The following is a 20678-nucleotide window of genomic DNA, read 5'->3' on the forward strand; positions in this document are numbered from 1 at the left end:
GGGAGACACCAAGAAATTTAGAGATGGGAGAAGAGAGATAGAGAGAGTAAGAGAAAGTGAGTATGAGAGAGAGAGAGACCAAGAGATTGGGAGCGACAGAGAGAGCTATGTGTGAGAGAGGGAGTGAGACCAAGAGATGGAGAGAGAGGAGATAGTGAGTGAGATAGAGAGAGAGGGAGACACCAAGAAATTGAGAGATGAGAGAGACTGTGAGAGCGATGTCAGAGAGAAAGAGAGAGAGAGAGAGATGTGTGAGAGAGAGCTTGAGTGTGGGGGTGAGAGGTTGGTGTGTGAATGCAAGTGATGTCTAAGTGTCAGAGTTTTTTTTTTTTTTTACTAATGTATCACTTTAATTTGCATATACTCTCAATAAATAGCTTGGCAAAGGCCTACAGAATTGAGGCGTCTGTCATGAATGGCCACGTCTCCTGCCGGCAGTAAAAAAGACACTCTTTCTGGCTTCACGTCTTTATCCACAGTGTCCGATTGAACATCTCTGACATGACGTAGACATACGTGTTATCGTGAGAAACATGTGCGATGTATTTTTGGCTACTTCCTGTTAGCGCAACTTGTGCTATCACGTTCACCCGGCTGCGTGATTGTCCTACAAACATCTGTTGTATTCAAAGGATGGCCTGTGTGTGTATTTGTGTGTGTGTGTGTGTGTGTCCTTCGTAAGAGACTTGATTGTCCATCTGTTAGCGTGGGGGCTTCGCCGCGAAAAAAAAACGGGACTCTCCCAACGCCAGCTACTTGTCCTGGCCAAGCTCTTCCGAGGCGTTGCGTTCCCTCCGCCGATTGATCGTAACGAATCCGTGACTCCCGCTACCCCTCCCCCCCCTCAGCGTTGGCAAACAAAGCCCCCCTTAGTGCGGATGTGAAAGCGAGAAGGGGCGGCAAAGATCCCGAGCAGCTTGAGCAAGGCGAGATGGAGGCCGAGTGTGGAATGCAAGAGGCAGTTAGACAACACAGGAAGTTGGGAGGGCAAGAGGGGGGTGGGCGCACAGAGTGCCCTCACGCATGTATTACAGGTAAAAAAAATCCCAAATTTCATAAATGAAACGGTTTCTTCAGCCTTCATCTGTACTTCTTTTGAAGGTGTCGGATGTTTCGCTTCTCATCCGAGAAGCTTCATCAGCGAATAAAAAAAATGCTGGCCCTATATATTTCAACACAAATGGTACATACATAACCACATCTGGATCAGACAAGATAACAACACTCACAGGCGTATATTCTTTATCCTGACAAAATCTATTCTTGCATTTTACTGGGTCCAAGTGGTTGGGATAATCTTCTTGACGGTGTTATTCTGCCCCCTTGTGGGCAAGTCACAGTTTAAGAGTCGTCATAAAAATGTCACCATGGACAAGACTGTTGAATTCTGTGATTGCATTGCAAAAAAAAGACATTTTATAAAGTGCAATAATTTTAATAATAATAATAGCTAGCTAGCTATTAGCTATCTTGTAGCTCTAGCTCCTTCTGGGCTGTCTATTAGCTATCTATTAGCTCCAGCTATCTATTACCTATCTATCAGCTATCGCTCGAGCTAGGTGTCTATTAGCTATCTATTAGCTCTAGCTAGCTAGCTATTAGCTCTAGTTCTAGCTAGCGATCTATTAGCTATCTCGCTAGCTTTCTGTCTATTTGATGCTGGCGCGTGTGGCTGCCGCTGCTCACCCGCAGAAAAAAATATCCTGTGACTCTAAAGTGTCCTTGAGAGTTTTGAAAGGCGCTTATAAATGAAATGTATTATCATTATAAAAATAATAATAATACAAGTATTATAATAAAAGGGTAGGTATTTCAGGTGTGTATGTGAAGTCGCGGGTGACGAGTGGCCTCTCATGGATCAAGGAAATGAAAGAGTTTGCGGTTCATATCCGGTTCTGTCAACAGGTTGGGGTCAGCGTGGGTGAAGAAAGACAGCTTTCAGACAACCGCCATACACTCCCCCCACCATCCCAAATCGCCCCCTCTCACACATACTTACCCAAACACCCTCATGATTTTGGTCTCTTGGGAATTTTTGGTTCTCACGCATTTTCCAAGGGGAAATTCCCATTCATCATCAAAGCATTTGAGGGACTGAAATCAAAATGGAGTCACGTAAGACGAATACCAATAAAAGTATAATATATATATATATATATATATTATTCCTACTATCCAGATGTGGCAGTGCCAGACTCTGCTATGATGTGTCCCTGCTCTCAGGTTGAGGGGAGCAGAGCACTCCTCCCTGCGTCTACACTGATTACTTCTATTGTCCTAGCTGAGTATGGGGTCTACGACTGGCCTGATTGCCCCATTTGCTCTGGTATCACTTCATCAGCATAACTAAGCCTATTTTGCTGAAAGAAGTCGGTTGTAGGAACGATCCAAATTGAACCTCACCCCGCCGTGGTGATTTAGTGAAGGGTTTCGCTGTTTTATGAAAATATGTTCTTTTATTACCCCTTTCAAAGCATCTATTTTGTTTCGCTAAGATTTTAACCTCATTGTCGTCAAATGAGTGGTTGCTAGCTTTTAGGTGCATGTGTACTGCAGATTGAGGCCTACTAGTATTATCAACATCGTAGGGATAATACTAGAAGTAATCAGTCGGGACAATAGAAGTAATCAGTGTAGCCGCAGGGAGGAGTTTATTATTATTATTATTATTATTATTTGATAATATTTATTTTCACGACATAGCTGCTGTGAAAGTTCCCAAAATGGCAATCATCCTGGCGGCCATTTTGCATTTTAACAAATATAATACATTTCATTCATAAGCGCTTTTCAAAACACTTTAGGGTCACACTATAAGAACATAACCCTCGAAATTCCCACAATTTTTACCCCCAATATAAAACATGGATACAAAATCACACTCATTTTCCTTTAAAAGGCAGAACAACCAAATTTTACTCTTAACGGCCATTTTGTTCATGTTTTTTTTCCCCACCGTGTTTGCCAACGACACTGGGAGTGTTTGGAATTTTATTCTTTTGTGGAAACAAACACGCCGTTAACCAGTGCGAGCATGCTCGCTCCTACGTCACGGCGTACACTAAAGCCTGTCATTACGTTATTATCTGACACACACCTACACACACACACACACACACGCACACGGTGATAGCGTGCTAGTCTTTAATACTCACAGTGAGTCAGACGGGGAGACTATGGAACCCTGGGGGTGGTATTTTTTATTGTTTATTTTATTTTTCTTCCCTTTCATTTAGGCTGGTCAAAATGGAGGAGAAATGGCGCTCGTGCAGATACTAAACACACACACATGCGCTTCTCCTGCAGTAATTGGGAAGTGCAACACACACACACACACACACACACACACACACACATAGAGACACACACATATTCTCCAGAGATGGGCTGAGATGAAAATGGAGGCAGCGGAAGGAAGGAAGGGAGGAGGAGGGGGAGTGGAAAAAGGGAGAGAGGGAGGTAATGAGGGGTGAGGGGGGGATGGATGGAAGGATAAAAAAAGGGTTAAGTTAATGGCAAGCATGGAGATGAGATAGCATTTGTGTACACATTCCCTTAACACACATACAGTGATACCTTGGCTTACAAACATAATTGGTTCCCAGACAGAGTGTGTAAGGTGAAAAGTGTGTATCCCAAAAAATAATTTCCCATAGGAAACCATTAAAATGAGAATAATCCGTTCCCACGTCCCCATAAAACATAATTTTCTAAGCCTTAAAACGACACAAAATATACCTTATTTTATGTATAATACATGCGGTATGGTATTATAATTATATATAAAGAAATAAACTGTTCTGTATAAAAATAAAGTGGTTTTATTGACCTTTGTGATGGTCGTTGATGGCTTGATGGAATGAAGTGGCCGCTTTCCTCAGCATTAAACACTTGATGAGGAACGTAACCTTCTTTCACCATCTTGAGGAATGACTCCTTGTAGGTGCTTTCTCTGCGATAATTTTATCTAGTTCCTCATCCATTGTGTTCTTTGTAGCTGGGTTGAAAGCTTTTTGCATCAAGTGTACCGATGGCTTGTATCACTCTATGTGTCCCCGTAAGGGGAATCGGGGTGAAGGGTGCGAAAAGGGCGCGTGGGGGTAAGCGGATGGGATGGGCAGTAAGGTTTCCACCACTGGTTCCCCGGGGATGAGCGAGGGAGCAAACCCGGTGCTACCTGCTCTCCGTTACCAAGGCAACCACCTCTGTCAAAGCCTCTGCGCTCTGGATCAACCCAGCTATGCTTTTTTTTAATCAATTTTCTTAAAACCATTTTTGTGTTCGACGCTAGCTATTGTATTGACTGCGCCGCTTGGCTGGAGTTCTATCTATTTGCTATTAGCTAGCTACCTGGCTGGCTATCTATTAGCTAGCTACCTAGCTGGCTATCTATTTGCTATCCATTTTCTATCTATTAGCACATGTAGCTATGTAGCTGGCTATTTATTAGCGATATGGCTATCTAGCTAGTTAGGTAACTGTCTAGTTGGCTATCTGTTAGCTAGATGGCTAGCTTTCTATCTATTTGAGTTACATCCGGGTTGAGTGAACGCTGGTGCGTGTGGCTGCTGCTTCTCACCCGCAGAAAAAAAATGATCCTGTGACTGTATGAAATGAAATGAAAATGTATTATTATTATTATCAATTTGTAACGTTTTTTTAGCATCAATCTGATCGATAAGACTAAAACTTTGACGTTTTGTTGTACAGATACAAAGGGTTGGGGACGGGGACGGGGGGGGGGACAGGACAGCCATGCCAGACTGGACTCCCGACATGGATTATGGCAACCGCAAAGACTTGTGTTCATTTGTTGGATTGCGGGATAATGAGCGCTAGGCTACAGCTCGGGGGCTAGCCGTTAAGCCTTGAAACCCCCATTGTGAACCCCCCCTCCACGCAGCCTACCACCGCATTTTTGAATGAAATTACCACAGAATACTAAACGGGAATCCGTTTATCACTCCGCAGTAGCAACGTTTGGTGTCTATCTGTGAATGGAGCCGATTCTGACGCCAAATCTTTTTGAAATCTTCCACGCAGAATCGGATGACGGCATTTTGCAATCTTGATCACTTCAAAAAAAAAATCTAAACCATTGAAACAGGAATGCGTGTGTGTTTGTGAGTTCTTTTGGGTCGCCGGGTTACAGGACGGACACAGGAAGTCAAGTGTGTACTTCCTCGCCCGCCATTGCTTTTATCCCCTTTTATCCAGATGCGTGTGTTTGTTTGCCAAATTTGCAGGAAACCCACACAGTGACAAGGTGTTGTGTGTGTGAGAGTATGTGTGTGTGTGAGTGAGTGTGCGTGTGACATGAGACTGCATGTGTGTTTGAATTATTCAGCAGACGGAGGAGTGAACCAGGTCACACGCTCATTGCTGAAGCGTCTCCCTGCATCTTTTCTTCCCACCCGTCCGTTTGTCCATCTGTCTGTTTTTTCCATGTATCTGTCTGTCCATCCATCCATCCTCGACTCACATTGAACTTTTCTCCCATCATCCACCTTCGCCCTGTGCCCATCTGTCCATCGATCATCCATCCATCCATCCATCCATCCATCCACTTAAGACCCAATCCATCCATCCACCTAATAACCCATCCAACCATCCATCCATCCACCTAAGATACCATCTATCCTTCCATCCACCCAAGTAATCCATCCATCAATCCATCCTACCATCCATCTATCTGCCCGAGTAACCCACCATCCATCCATCCATCCATCCATCCATCCATCCATCCATCCAAGTAACCATCCATCCATAAATCCAACCCATCCATCCATCCAAGATACAAATCCATCCATCCACCCAAGTAACCCATCCATCACCCCAACCCATCAATCCATCCATCCATCCATCCATCCATCCATCCATCCAACCACCCAACCCATACATCCACCCAATATATAAATCCGTCAATCCATCTGTTGGGGTAACGATCAAAATAAACCCATTACCATCCATCTTCCCAAGTAACCCATCCACCCCTCCATCCAACCCATCCATCCATCCATCCACCCAAGCTATAAATCAATCAATCCATCCATCTTCCCAAGTAACCCAACCACCCCTCCAGCCATCCATCCACCCAAGATACATCCAATCCATCCATCCACCCAACCATCCATCCATTCATCCCCCTCAAGATACAAATCCATCCATCCACCCAAGTAATCCATCCATCAATCCGTCCTACCATCCATCTATTTCCCGAGTAACCCATCCATCCATCCATCCATCCATCCATCCATCCATCCATCCATCCATCCATCCATCCATCCATCCATCCATCCATCCATCCATCCATCCGTCCATCACTTCCACCCCATCATATCCACCAATGATTCCATTCTTACCACTGCATCCGACCAAAACCGTCCAGCATCCATCAATCTCTCCTACCGCCATCCTTCCAACCATTCACTCCGTCCGCATCCATCCTTCCATTCATAATGTCATGTCTTGGCCAATGTGGCGCCGCCAGCAGCCCCTCCCCGTCGTCTTTTTCCTAAACAGGAAGTTGCCTTCTCACATGTTACTCACGTCCTCCCCATTATTGTCCGGCCACGAGGGAAGAGAGTTGATCCAATTAAATGCAGACATTGACGCACACTTTGTGTGTGTGCATGTGCTTTGTGTGTGTGTGCGCGTGTACTCATGCGTTCAACCTTTGAACTCTGCTGCTTGAAAGGCCTTTTCAAAGGCATCTGCAGTGTGAACAAGTTAATGAGCTGCCGGAGTGCGCGCTCGCGCTTTTTAGGCAAGTTTGCCGATGTTCCTCGCCGCTCGCGGCTAGGTTGTCTTTCCCCCGACGGACCTTTCTTCCACCGACACGTACTCGTGCACTCACACACTCGCACTCACAGAAGCAGCAGCAGGTGAATCATTCGCTAATCTTTCATTCCAACAGTTGTGGATTAACTGTAATCTGAGGTCCGCAGAGATATAGCCCTCAAAGGCTGACTGACACCGAGCATGCCTGTCCTCCGGTGTGTTGTTTAAATAGACGTGTGTGTGCGCTTGTGTGTGTGTGTGTGTGTGTGATATCGCAAGTGCAATAGCATGGGAGTGAATGTGTGTGAGTGTATCCTTGCAAGGATGTGCACGTGTGTGTGTGTGAGAATGTGTGTGTGTGTGTGTGTGTGTGTGAGCACTAAACTGTGTGAGTGCTTGTGAGTGACTGTGCATGTAACATTAAATGTATGAGAGTGTGTGTGTGCATGCGTGTGTGTGTATGAATTCAAGACTTTGTGCATGTGTGAGAGTGACTGTGTGTGAGTGCTTGTGAGTGACTGTGCAAGTGACATTAAATGTATGAGAGTAAGTGTGTGTGTGTGCACGCGTGTGTGTGTGTATGGATTCGAGACTTTGTGTATGTGTGAGAGCGACTGTGTCAGTGCTTGAGTGACTGTGGAAGTGACATTCAGTGTGTAAGAAGAGTACGTTTGCATGTGTGTGTTTGTGAATTTGAGACTGTGTGTGTGAGCACTTATGTGTGAGAGTGACTGTGAGTGCTTGCGAATGACTGTGCAAGTGACATTAAGTGTGTAAGAGTAAGTGTGTGTGTGCGTGTGTGTTTGTGTGAGAATTTGAGACTTTTGGCATGTGTGTGAGCACTAATGCGTGAGAGTGACTGTGAGTGCTTGCGAGTGACTGTGCAAGTGACATTGTGTAAGAGTAAGTGTGTGTGTGTGCGTGTGTGTTTGTGTGAGAATTTGAGACTTTTGGCATGTGTGTGAGCACTAATGTGTGAGAGTGACTGTGTGAGTGCTTGTGATTGACGGTGCAAGTGACATTAAGTATGTGTGTAAGTGTGTGTGTGACAGAGAAAGAGATAATTTGAGACTTTGTGCATGTGTGAGAGTAACTATATGAGTGCTTGTGAGAGACTGTGCAAGATACATTAAGTGTGTAAGCGTAGGTGTTTGCATGTGTGTGTGTGTTTGTGTGCGAATTTGAGACTGTGCATGTGTGTGAGCGCTGTTGTGTGAGAGTAACTGTGAGAGCTTGTGAGTGACTGTGCAAGTGACATTAAGTGTGTGTGTGTGTGTGTGTGTCTATGTTGTGTATGTGATTGACAGCTCACCGACATTATTGGCGTCAGGATGTACTGTAGAAGAGATGCAGACATTGTTTGCTACCTGCCGCTGTTTGAGCGACAACAAAATGGGGGTGGGGGTGGGGGGGGAGGTGGTTTATTTAGTAAATCCGCATAATTAGCACGGGGGTGCAAACTAATGAGCATCATTAAAAAAATCGCAGTTGTTGCCGGGTGATTATCCGCATTGGTTGTCTTCATTATCGCGTCGTCACGGCTACTTGAGGAAGCGAAATGACTCGTTATGTTGTTGTTTAGCGACGTTAGCCTAGCGCAATATAACAATATGAATAGCTTGCAATGTAGTGATTTCACAACTGTTTTTTTTTCTCCGGGGATAGGGAAACCTCGCACGAGGAGGAGGAGAGGGGGGTGGGGGTTCGGCTGGATCGGTGATGGTTTCGTTTGCCGGGTTTCCCGCGGAAGCGATTAGCCGTCGCAAGGTGCGATTAGATTCGCGGCGGAGATGGATTTGAAGAGAATGAAAGGGGATTGAGGTCAGATGTAATCACGGAGCCGCCCCGGATGAAAGAAGACCTTGGAAATGCGACACGGCGACGCGCTTCCACTTTGTCTTCTTGTCTTTGTCAATCTTGTCTTTATCTTCCTTCGTCATCGTCTTGTTGTCTTCGTTTCCTTTCGACTTGATCAACTTTCGCTCTTCTTTCTGCCTTTTATAAGATAATAATAATACATTGCATTTCTAAACGCCTTTCAAAACTCTCAAGAGCATTTTACAGTCACAGGATATTTTTTTTTCCTGTGGGTGAGCAGCGGTAGCCACACGCGCCAGCGTTCTCTCAACCCGGAAGTAACTCAAATAGATAGAAAGCTAGCTAGCTAGCTAGCTAATAATAGATAATAATATTAATAATCCATTTCATTTCTAAGCGCCTTTCAAAACTTCCAAGGTCACCCCACAGTCACAGGACAAGTTTTTTTTTTTTGTGGGTGAGCAGTGGCAGCCACACGCGCCAGCGTTCACTCAACTTATGAAAAGATTCGGAAAAATACCAAAAGGACCTACAGCTTGATTTAGCTAATCACATCCCTGTAGAAAGTCATTCGATTTTGACGCGAGCGACATTAGCCCGTTAGCTTCTTTGCGACGGATAAAAATCCACGCTACGTGGTCGTACAGAAAATTTATGTGTGTAAGAATGGATCTATCGACCCGCGACAGGTTTGTTAGCTAACCAGAGCGAGTCCGCCAAGCGACCATGACGAGGTCATCTGCTCTTTAATTGTGCGCCTGCGGGGGAACATTTTGTCCCACCTTACCTCTTTTCTTTAGACACACACAAATCTTTAACTTTGTCTATGATATTATTTTATTTTGTGTGTGTCTTTTTTACCTCTCTGCCGTTCATATCCCTGCTTTGACCTTCACTGACTTTGACCATGTCTTTGTAATACAGTGATACCTTGGTTTACGAACTTTACGGTTTACGAGCGTTAAATTTATGATAATTTTACCTTGGCATACAAACTTTTTTTCGGGATACACACGGGGCGCCATAATGAGTGACGTGTTGTTCGCCAACGAGCCCGTTCTCCGAACAAGAAAATGGCAGCCGGCTTGTTTTGGTCCTCTATTCCCCGCCCCCAGTCTTCGGTTATAGCCACGTGATTGGTCAAGAACGCAACAGCTAAACAGAACACAATTGATGAGGAACTAGGTAAAATTATCGCAGAGAAAACACCCATTGATTACCCAAACACAACCCCACTTCACACAAAGGCATGAAGGGTCCGCAGAAGGGCGGCGGGGGGTGGGCCTACGCATTTCTGAAACCTTTTGGAAAGTTCCTTAGAAACGGCTGAAAAGTCGCAACCGCGGGGCGCCGCCCCCCGCAGGCACCAAATCATTGAAACAACACGCACGCACACACAAAATAATACGTTCATCTGCATTCAGTTTTGCCATTGACCCACAAACTGACTAGCACGTCGCGCTAACTGCAGCATTTTTTTCCACAATTGCACATCAATACGCACGCGCACACATGCGCCGTGACACTCCCCGATAGACACCCACACTCATAAAACACACAACGGTGCATTATGCAGTGTGGGAGAGGCAGTCGCGCTGGAATCTTAAAAGCGTTTCTGGCTCCACCAAAACATTCGACATCATTTTATGCGCTGGCTCAATTCTCCCAATTAAAATATGCCGAATTTGATGGATTTGAGCTGCTGAATGTGTGCTACACACAGTGGCTGCCATTTAATGAATGTCTCAGACACACAGTTGGCGTGCACGTTCCAGATGCATGTTTCATAAGGTCATCCATAATGGAAGACGATTCCACGCAGGGACGCCTGCCGTGTGCGCGTCTATGTTGTCTCCATGTGAGGATAAGCGGAAATTGGTGAGAGTTTCACAGTAAAAATGTTTTTGTTTTTACAGTGTTAATAGAAAGTCTTATAAAAGTGTGTCTGGGTGTGTGTATATCTCTTTTCGCCGCCTTTCATGTACTACTGTAGTAACTACACAATTCTGTCTCCCTTGAGCGTACGTATTGCAGCTTGTCTTTGTCAGGCTGTATATATAAATAAGGTATATTTTGTGGAGAAAGTAGAAAATTGTGTTTTATGGGGACCCGGGAACGGATTATTCTCATTGTAATGGTTTCCTATGGGAAATTAATTTTTGGGATACACACTTTTCGCCTTACACACTCTGTTTGGGAACCAATTAAATTTGTAAGTAAGCCAAGGTATCTCAAGGTAACTCTACTTGCGATTCATCCTTATGGATAAAAAAAAGTGAACCGTAGATATTTTGAGTGTGTGGCTTCTATGTGTTTTACAGTGTTACCGTAATGTCCCCACAAGTGATGGAACTGTGTGTAAATGTGTGTTCACGCTTAATCCCGTTGGATTGTCAGATTAGAACAGTTGCTGTCATGGGCATCTATCTGCCTCTGCACGACCCCCCCCCCCCCTGCAGGCCCCCCCCCCCCCCCCCCCATATTTCCATGTCGACCATAGCGCAACCGCATCTCTGAATTATTGTGTTTGTGTGTCATCTGATGTGTCACTAGACAATCATGTGACCACCACGCCACCTCCCCTCACCCCCGCCTGACCGAAGTCTGCGGCTTCATTATGCAGCTGCTCGCGCAGACATGCTACGAGCTACCACGCTAACGTCCTTCAGGGATGGGCACCCAATTGCGCTTTGGACCTTTAAACTCAACGTTAGCAGAATGAGAAGAAGAAAAAAAAAAAAGGAATGTGTTTGTCATGGCTTCAAAATACAGCTTGTGAATATTTCCCATCTCGTTTCATTGCTCTGCGTGCGTGATTCATTTGAATTAATTTTCTGGGATACACACTTTGTCTGGGAACCAATTAAGTTCGTAAGCCAAGGTATCACTGTAGTTCCCAAAAGCCTTTCAGGTTCATCAAGGTTTTATTTTGTTATTCCCTTTTGTGCACCTGCTCACCTAATGCTCGCCGCTTTTGCCATTCCATTTCCGACTAAGCGGAATTCGGCTCTGATGATTTGATTGGCAGTAAACACGCTGCGTTCATTTTCTGGCTCTCTCACACGAGCTTGTTTACGAACACTCAAGCGCGGAGGCTTGAAAACAAATACAAAAAAAAAAAAAACACAGACATTAGTCTGCGGTATTAACACTTCCTCCCCTTCGTAGCGCCAGATAGAACACTAAATGTTTTTTGTTTTACCCCCCCCCCCTGGCCTCCCTCATTCCACTCAAGCATTTTTTAAAAGCGCTAATGAGCGTCAAACTGCACAGTGGGTTCTCTCTTCCGAGCTCCCACTCGTGAACCCCCCGTGCTGCAGACAACTTCCAAGTTTCCTGGGATTTTCTTCACGGATAACTTTGCTCCGAGTTTGGACGGCCGGTAATGAATATAAATTCCGTGAAAGTGCAAACTCTTACACTTGTGTGGTTCCAATATCATTTCAAGGCCTGTCGGGAACATCCTAACAGGAGGGGGGCGACATGATAGAGTTACTATTTGTTGATTGGTTGAAATTGGTCAAACTTAAGATGAGTAAAAGTGGAGTAGAAGCACACAGTTTAGCTAATTCACTGCCAGACAATGTGCAAAAATATGTCTGTTAGAATTAGTTTATATACACATCCTCAAAAACATCAGATGTTACTTCATTTCTACTTATTTTTTCAGATAGATGTAGATACACATAGATGTAGATATGGATATATACAGTAGATAGATACAGATAGATAGATGGATAGCTAGCTAGATGAATGGCTAGCTAGCTGGATATCTGGGTAGTTAGCTAGATAGCTCGCGAGCTAGATAGATAGAAATACATAACTCAGAATCAAAAAAACTTTAGTTGTCCCACAATAGGGAAATAAATACATACATACATACATACATACATACATACATACATACATACATACATACATACATACATACATATATGCATGCATACATACATACATACATGCATACATACATGCATACATACATACATACATACATACATACATACATACATACATACATACATACATACATACATACATACATACAGAACGATGAATGAATCAATGAATCAATGAATCAATTGTTGAATAATTAATTGTTTTAAATAAGCCAAAAATGGAGGCAGTCTGGCGTTCACTGCCGATTGGCTGATGGATTTACAGCTAGACGGGGAAGGGGAAAGATGGAAGCGCTACAGACAATAAACAGGCTGCGTTTATTTCGTCGCGAGCGCCTGTCGGCCCCTTACTATTCCGACGCTTCCTTGCGATTGGCGAAGAAGAGCCGACGCAGCAGTCGGCGTGAATCAGCAAGCGCTTTACGAGGCGTGGGCGGCCATCTTAGAAATGTGCCACCTCAACTCCATGTGAACTTTTCATTACCTTCTGTAGGGTCAACATCACTCTCCGTTGTTGTTGTTGTTCTCGGGCCAGAAAAATCGACCAAGTGAGAGATTTCCCATACTGCAAAAAAAAAAAAAAGACTGGCGGGTAGTCAGAATTTGGTTGGAAAGCACCGAATGGTATTTGAGAAAAATTCAACACATGAAGCCCATCCTTGTATCTTTGCGATACAATAAAACGGTAGGTGTGTTTATCACGATTTATCTGGTCCAAACCCAGCAAACGAAACAGTAATCGAGCTATCCGTCACGCAAAAACTGCCGTTTTCTTACTTGTCGCTTCTAAATTCAAACCTCTCGTTCATTTGCTGACGATTTGAGATTTCGTCAGTGCGCGTAAGCGGTGCACGTCGGTAGAATCTGACAACGTACCACCAAAATTCTTGTACAGCGATACCTTGGCTTACGAATTTAATTGGTTCCCAGCCAGAGTGTTTAAGGTTGAAAAGTGTGTATCCCAAATATTTATTGCCCATAGGAAACCATAAAAATGAGAATAATCCGTTCCCAGGTCCCCATAAAACATACACAAAATATACCTTATTTTATCTATAATAAATGTTCTATGGTATTATAATTAAAGAAATACTGTATAATAAAGTGGTATTATTGACCTTTGTGATGGTCGTTGATGGCTTGATGTAATGGAGTGACCGGTTTCATCAGCATTAAACACTTGATGAGGAACGTAACCTTCTTTCACCATCTTGAGGAACGTTCCCTTGTCGGTGCTTTCTCTGCGATAATTTTATCTAGTTCCTCATCAATTGTGTTCTGTTTTGCTGGGTTGATAGCTTTTTGCAATGCAAGTGTACAGATGACTTGTGGAGCCTGATTGATGATATATTTTGACCTTGCAGTCTACACTCTGCCTTTGAACTATCAAAGTTGAAACTCTCTCACTGTCGTCTGCCTGTCTCTTTAATGTTCAAACCACCCCCCTCACTGCTGCGTTCTTGACCAATCATGTGGCTTTAACCGAAGACTGGGGGCGGGGAATAGAGGACAAAAATAGTCGGCTGCCATTTTGTTGTTAGAAGAACGGGCTCGTTCGCGAACGACACATCACTCATTGAGGCAGCTCCGTGTACGAAAAAAGTTCGTACGCCAAGGTAAAATGTTCATGAATTTAACGTTCGTAAATTGCAAAGTCCATAAGCCAAGGGGTTCGTAAACCGAGGTGTCACTGTACATATTTTGTTGTGTCATTCATCCTTATTGCTCATTGGGGAAAAAAAATGGGAGCCGTTCGTTAGGCAAATTGTTTGCCTCCACTCTTGCAACGAGCTTCGAATGACAATGGACCCTTTCACCTTGCTTGTCAACGCAGATGTCATTCATATATTTTGATGTAAATCAAAGCAGGAGTCGGTGGGGGGGGGGGGGTGCCGCTTTAATTCCGCCACCCCCTTTTTTTTACGCAGTTAAAGTGACCAGCTGACATCTGGATGTAAAAAAAGACGTAACCTCGCTTTCCTTCATCACTTTTTATCCCTACCTACCCCTGACACCCCCCCCCCCCTCCGCAACGTCTGTCCTCCCATTTAGAGATGAGCAAAGAACGTCACAGATGGTGTTGCTATTCAACCCCCGCAATTTGAAAGACGATGCGGAAGAACGATCAGATAACATCTTCCCACATTAAAGTCGGCAATTAGTGATGTCTATTTTTTTTTTCGCCGTGTGTGTGTTTTGTACGCATTGGGCGGGCCACACGCGGGGTGTTAGCCCCTCGGGTTACCGTCGAATGTATTTGAAGAGAATCCGCCTCGATTTCAACAACAACAACAAAAAATTCTTCTTTTGATGAGACGCTATTCAGTTGTATTGAATGCCATTGAAATGCAACCTTGTGTTGTTGTGTAGTGGAAACAAACCCGGGAATTGTTCGGCGGCCTTGGTGTGTGTGTGTGTGTGTGTGTGTGTGTGTGTGTGTGTGTGTGTGTGTGTGTGTGTGTGTGTGTGTGTGTGTGTGTGTGTACTCACAATTTGAATCAATTGTGAGTCAGGGGAAAAAAAGTGGCTTACCTTGGTGTAAAATAAATCGTCGTGTTGAGGTGGTGTCGCTTCAGATTGCATTGACGCTGCCTCAGAGGATGCACCTGAGCTTCTCTGTGCAGAACCCCCCCCTGATGCCCCGAGATCAACAAGAGCTATTTACGTGTTTGCACTTTACAGTCCATTGGATTGGAATGTGCCTTTTTCGTTGTATTTTATTTTATTTTGTTTTATTTAATTTTTTATAATATTTAATTGCATTTATTTATATTGTATTGTATTGTATTTTTTCTTCTATTTTATGTTATGGTAAATTATGTTAATTTTTAAATAGAATTTTATGTTATTTATCTTTATTTTATTTCTTTTTTAAATAAAACTTCCTGTTATTATTTTTATTTTATTTTATTTTTTTTATAATATTTAACGCTATTGATTTATATTGTATTTTATTTGGTTATATTTAGTTTTTTCTTTCATTTTATTTGAGGTTATTTGTTATTTTTTTAAATAGAATTTGATGTTATTTCTTTTAATTTTATTTTATTGTATGTAATTTCTGAAATAAAGGTTTATGTTAATTATTATTATATATTAATTCTAAATAAATAATTAAAAAATTAATATTTTTATATATATATATATATATAAACTGGCTCCATGTCTTTCACTTCTTCATTTATTTTTTTTTCTGCTTTATTTTTATTTTATTTTATTATACTAATAATAATTCTAGCGGAAACAAATTCCTTGTGTGTTCTACATACTTGGCAATAAAGATGATTCTGATTCTGATAATAATAATAATCATAATAATACATTTAATTTACAAGCACCTTTCTAAAAACCCAAACACACTTTACAATAAAAACAGTACATAAAACAATAAAATCATGAATATGAATATATTTTATGTTTTATATTTTGCCATTTTTCTTTTTTTTTCTTTTCTTTTTTGTATTTTTGTCATTATTTTTTTTTATTTGTTATTGGTTATTTTACTTTAGTTTATTTTGAGGAGTAATAGTGGCAGTCGCGAAATCAATGTCAGCGCATATGATTCCGACCTCCAATCCAGCTATCACCGTAGCCGGCCTCGCACCCCCCAAGCACTCGCCGCCCTCTCTTTCGGCTTTATTGGTGTTGTTTGGGAGAGCCGGCCGGTGACGTCTCGTTGCGGGTCGGTTAGCTGTTTATAGCTCGGTAAAATGCAGCGCTGGTTTGTTCCATTCAGTTCGGATCACTTTGGGTGAGGGAGGGGGACACATATACACAAATAGCTTTTGCACACACACACACACACACACACACACACACACACACACACACACACACACACGCCACAATCAAAACCTGTCATTATAGCCGCTGTAAGGCGCATGCTGTATGTAATCAAATGCAGTGACGCCATTGCTCTCTGGCACTCTGAATCGACACCACAATATCGGCCCATAAATTGAACATGCTGGAAATCCGTGTGATGACATTGGGTTTAAAGTGTGTTTAAGGGACGGTGGTGTGTGTGTGTGTGTGTGTGTGTGTGTGTGTGTGTTTGTATATGTGTCGGTGGAGGGGGAGCTGCACACGTTTAAACAGTCTGGATCCAAATCTGAAAATAGACAGAAGAGACTTTCCGCCGCCGTATGGCCTGGATTTAGACACGTGTGTGTTTTAAGTGTGTATTTAAAGGACAACCGACGCCTCCGAACAAATTGTGTCCATAATTTGTAAAATCGCTTTAAATGACTTCGACTGAGCGTATTTGACAAAGATTCCACCGCATATAGCTTTATTTTACCTTTTAAGACTCGCTCTGAATATTCAGGAAGTCTTGTTTTCCAGTTGATGACGATCCCTGACCTGACGTCACTGAAGGAACGCCCCTGACCGAGAAGCGGGACCTTCTGAAACACACCATTTTGAAGTAGTTTTGGGACACTTTAAGACATTTTTATTGGTGTTTTGCATTTGACTAAAAATATCATCCTGCGTGTTTTGGGTATTTTAGATGCTATAAAACGTTCTTCTGATGTCAGTTAGGAAACAAAAAAGTGGTGTCGGTTGTCCTTTAAATAAATGCGGGGGTCCTGGAGGGGTGACTTCTGGACTCGCCTAGAGGGATCTGGTCACTCGGGATTATTTAAAGTGTGTGTTTTGAAAGCCACGCTGAGTCGAGATAAGGCAGATGAAAGGAAAGTAGGGCGAGTATCGGGAAGGGGGGGGGGTGCAGTGCGTGGGGCAACAGGGGGTGTCAAGCTGATTTGTAGGTTATTTAAAATGTCTAAGCAAAATATTTTGCATGGAATTAAAGCGCTGCGACATGTGTGTGTGTGTGTGTGTGTGTGTGTGTGTGTGTGTGTGTGTGTGTGCGTGTGTGTGTGTGTGTGTGTTTTCTGTGAGTGTGGCCTAGCCCCGCATCTCATCCCCAACACCCCCCCACCCCTACCACCAAACGACAGGATTCTCTGCGAAAGGCAAAGGTTGCCTGTAGCAACGGCCTTCCTTGGATGTCATACTTTTTAAGCGCCCCCCCCCCCCCCCCAACCTCACGATTACTACAGTACGTCCAATAATTGCACTTGAGGACAGTTTCTTTAAATAATAATAATAATTATAATAATAATAATATAATAATAATAATAAAACCTTTCATTTATAAGCGCCTTTCAAAACTCTCAAGGTCACTTTACAGTCACATGTTTTTTTTTCACACACGCCAGCGTTCACTCACCACGGAAGTAACTCAAATAGATAGAAAGTTAGCCAGCTAGCTCATAGCCAATAGCCAGCGAGCTAGATAGCTATCTAGCTCGCCCGATAGCTAATAGATAGCTAGCCAGCTAGACAATATAGCTTGCTAAAGATTTTTTTAACTAGTGTTTGTAGCGCTAGCTAGCTAGATATCTATATCTATGTATTTATCTATGTATTTATTTAATTACAGTTGTGAAATAGGCTTTTTTTGCTGTGTCAAATTTAGAAAACATTTTTACTAGGTATTTTATATGTCAACATGAAAGATAAGATGAATATATTCTCACTTTTTTAAAAAAATATTGCTAAGTTGAGGTAACACTATTTCCTGGACACACAATAACACATAATTTATCGATATGCGAGTCAGAATTTCTTTCATCTCACGGCAAGTCATGTCTGGGACTCTTTCACATGCACACTATTTTCAACGTGCACTTTTTTTCCAGCAAGGTATCCTCCCCCATCCTCACCCCCATCGCCGTCTCCCCCTCAGACGCAACACGCCGAGACGTTCTGTAGTCTCCGGCGTCCATTATGACTTTATTGGCTTTTAAAGGCATCGGGTTTCCTGCGTCTGGAACCGGCAGGGAGGGGAGGAGCTTCGTCTCCTCTCGTGTTTGCACTATTAGCATCACAAAAGCTAGCCGGTTGCCTCCCTCCCCCTCCGACACCATCCATCATCACCCCTGAAGAGCCCCCCAGGAAGAGATTTAGATTTGGCAAGGAGATAAAAAAAAGTAGGCTTTGGTCGCATACGATTGAGTTTTCCAGCACTTCAAGCAAAATGGTTATTTTTCACCATTTTTTTTTTGTTTCCGGCTAATTTAGCGGAAAAACCGCCAGGAAAGTTTGTGTGTAGATCGGCTATTTTAAAGTGACGGTGGTGCAAATTAAATTAAAGGACAACGACACCATTTTTTTGTTTCCTAACTGACATCAGAAAAACGTTTTATAGCATCTAAAATAGCCAAAACACGCAGGCTGATATTTTTTGTCAAATGAAAAGCACCGATAAAAATGAGGTAAAGTGTCCCAAAACTGCTTCAAAATGACCTCAGAAATGGCGAGTTTCAGAAGGTCCCGCCCCCATTGTTTGTGACATCACGGCAAGACGTCTTCGCCTTGCTCTAGAATCAAAACAATAGCTTCAAATTCGGAGAAGATGCTTTCTTGTTACTCATCCAGTTATGAATATGATTCAAATAGTTCTGAAGAGGAAAACAAATGTTTACAATCGATTAAAGAAGTCCTTCCGTCTCATTTTGAGGTGTCTGGATTCCAATATAGCGCCCAGAAAATGTACAAGATGGCGCCCAAGCTCCATTGGAAATGGAGAAATGGATTTGTCTGCTGGGAATTTGTGTCAACTAGTATCAAATAGTAGTCTTGGTGCAACACACAATGATTCACCATTGCGTTATTTATGTCTTTTCCTTGTAATTTCGCCATCAACACGATGTTTTCAAACCAAACAAAGTACCCAAAATGCATTGTGTGTCGCTTTCTCGGTCAGGGGTGTTCCCTCCGTGACGTCACAAACTCGAAAACAAGACTTCCTGAATATTCAGCGCGAGTCTTAAAACGTAAAATATAGCGATACGCGGTGGAATCTTTGTAAAATGCGCTCAGTAGAAGTCATTTGAAGTCATTTTACAAATTATGGACACAAGTTGTCCGGAAGTGTCGGTTGTCCTTTAAAGCGGTCTTCTTCGCTAAACCACATATTACACCGGCTGCCATCGTTCACCCTATCGAGAAGGTTTTGTCCTTGTTAAGTAAAACAGCGAACATCCAATCACATTCCATTGCTTTTTTTTTTCCTTCTCCAGCAGGGACAGACGTGGTTGCCCGTCGATGACGAAGGCTCCACGGCGGACGAATTCTACGATGACGAAGATCTCTATTCGGGATCCGGCTCTGGATGTAAGTAGGCTCTGGCATGTTTGTGTGTTCCAATCTTCTGACCCTCAAGATACACCCAATTACAGCAAACCTGGAAACACCCTGGCAAACATGACCACCCTCCCTGAGATCTTATTTGCTCTAATCAGATTAAAATCCACACAGATTAGACAATCGCGCACCATTCTGGCGCAGTCCATGCAGGCATTTGTCTGGCGTGCGGAGGAATTAGCCCGCTTAGCGTAAAGCGCATTGCTGGAATCGGGCCTGATGTTCTGATCTGCGTTTACTCGCACGGGACGCTCACCGTAAACTAAATTCAACGTAACTACTTTCATTTTGGTAAAAATTATCATCCATCACTTAATAAAATTGTCGTTATAAATATAAATATAGTATAGTAATAAATATAGTCGTTCACGATGTGGCTTCAACCATGTTGATTTGCTGTTGAAAGACGTTGAAATTAAAAAAAAAAACAAATGAGGTGAAGTCAGATTTTTTTTTTAATGGACAAAAAATAAATATATAAATAGATAAATACCTTGATTATCAAATAAAAAAACAACAAATACTGCATTAATTAATATATAAATAAATATGTAAATAAATAAATGCATGGGTTTGAATGAATGGATAAATAGGTAGACAAAAAATAAATATAAATAAATAGATCCATAACGAGATAACCAAATAAAAATGAACAAATAATAAATACAGATATAAATAAATGAATAAACAGATAAAGAAATCTGCCAATAATAAATGGGTTGAGTGGGTGAATAGATAAATAGGTAGCCAAAAAAAAAAAATATATATATATATATAAATAGATAAATAACTAGGTAACCAAATAAAAATAAAACAATAAATAAATAAACAGATCAATAAATATCGAAATAAATATGTAAATAAATAAATGGGTTGGATGAGTGAATGGATGAAATAAATAGACAAACAACTAGATAACCAAATAAAAATAAAAAATACACGTATAAATAAACAGATAAATAAATAAAT

General features: G+C 42.3%; 1 protein-coding gene across 2 annotated transcripts in view; it reads left to right on the forward strand.

The window, feature by feature from the left end:
- The window catches only part of sdc3 (syndecan 3), a 29359-nt gene that overhangs the window by 1336 nt on the left and 7345 nt on the right, over positions 1–20678 (forward strand). Inside the window, exon 2 of one of the 2 annotated variants that reach the window (XM_089023119.1) lies at positions 19589–19679. In XM_089023119.1, coding sequence (XP_088879245.1) covers positions 19589–19679 — 91 coding nt within the window. Of the gene's footprint in view, positions 1–19585; positions 19680–20678 lie in introns of both variants that reach the window. The other variant, XM_089023118.1, reaches the window with a different exon arrangement.

Source organism: Hippocampus bargibanti, linkage group LG20, assembly GCF_051943395.1.
Source record: "Hippocampus bargibanti isolate YZ-2025 linkage group LG20, ASM5194339v1, whole genome shotgun sequence".
Classification (NCBI taxonomy): Eukaryota; Metazoa; Chordata; class Actinopteri; order Syngnathiformes; family Syngnathidae; genus Hippocampus; species Hippocampus bargibanti.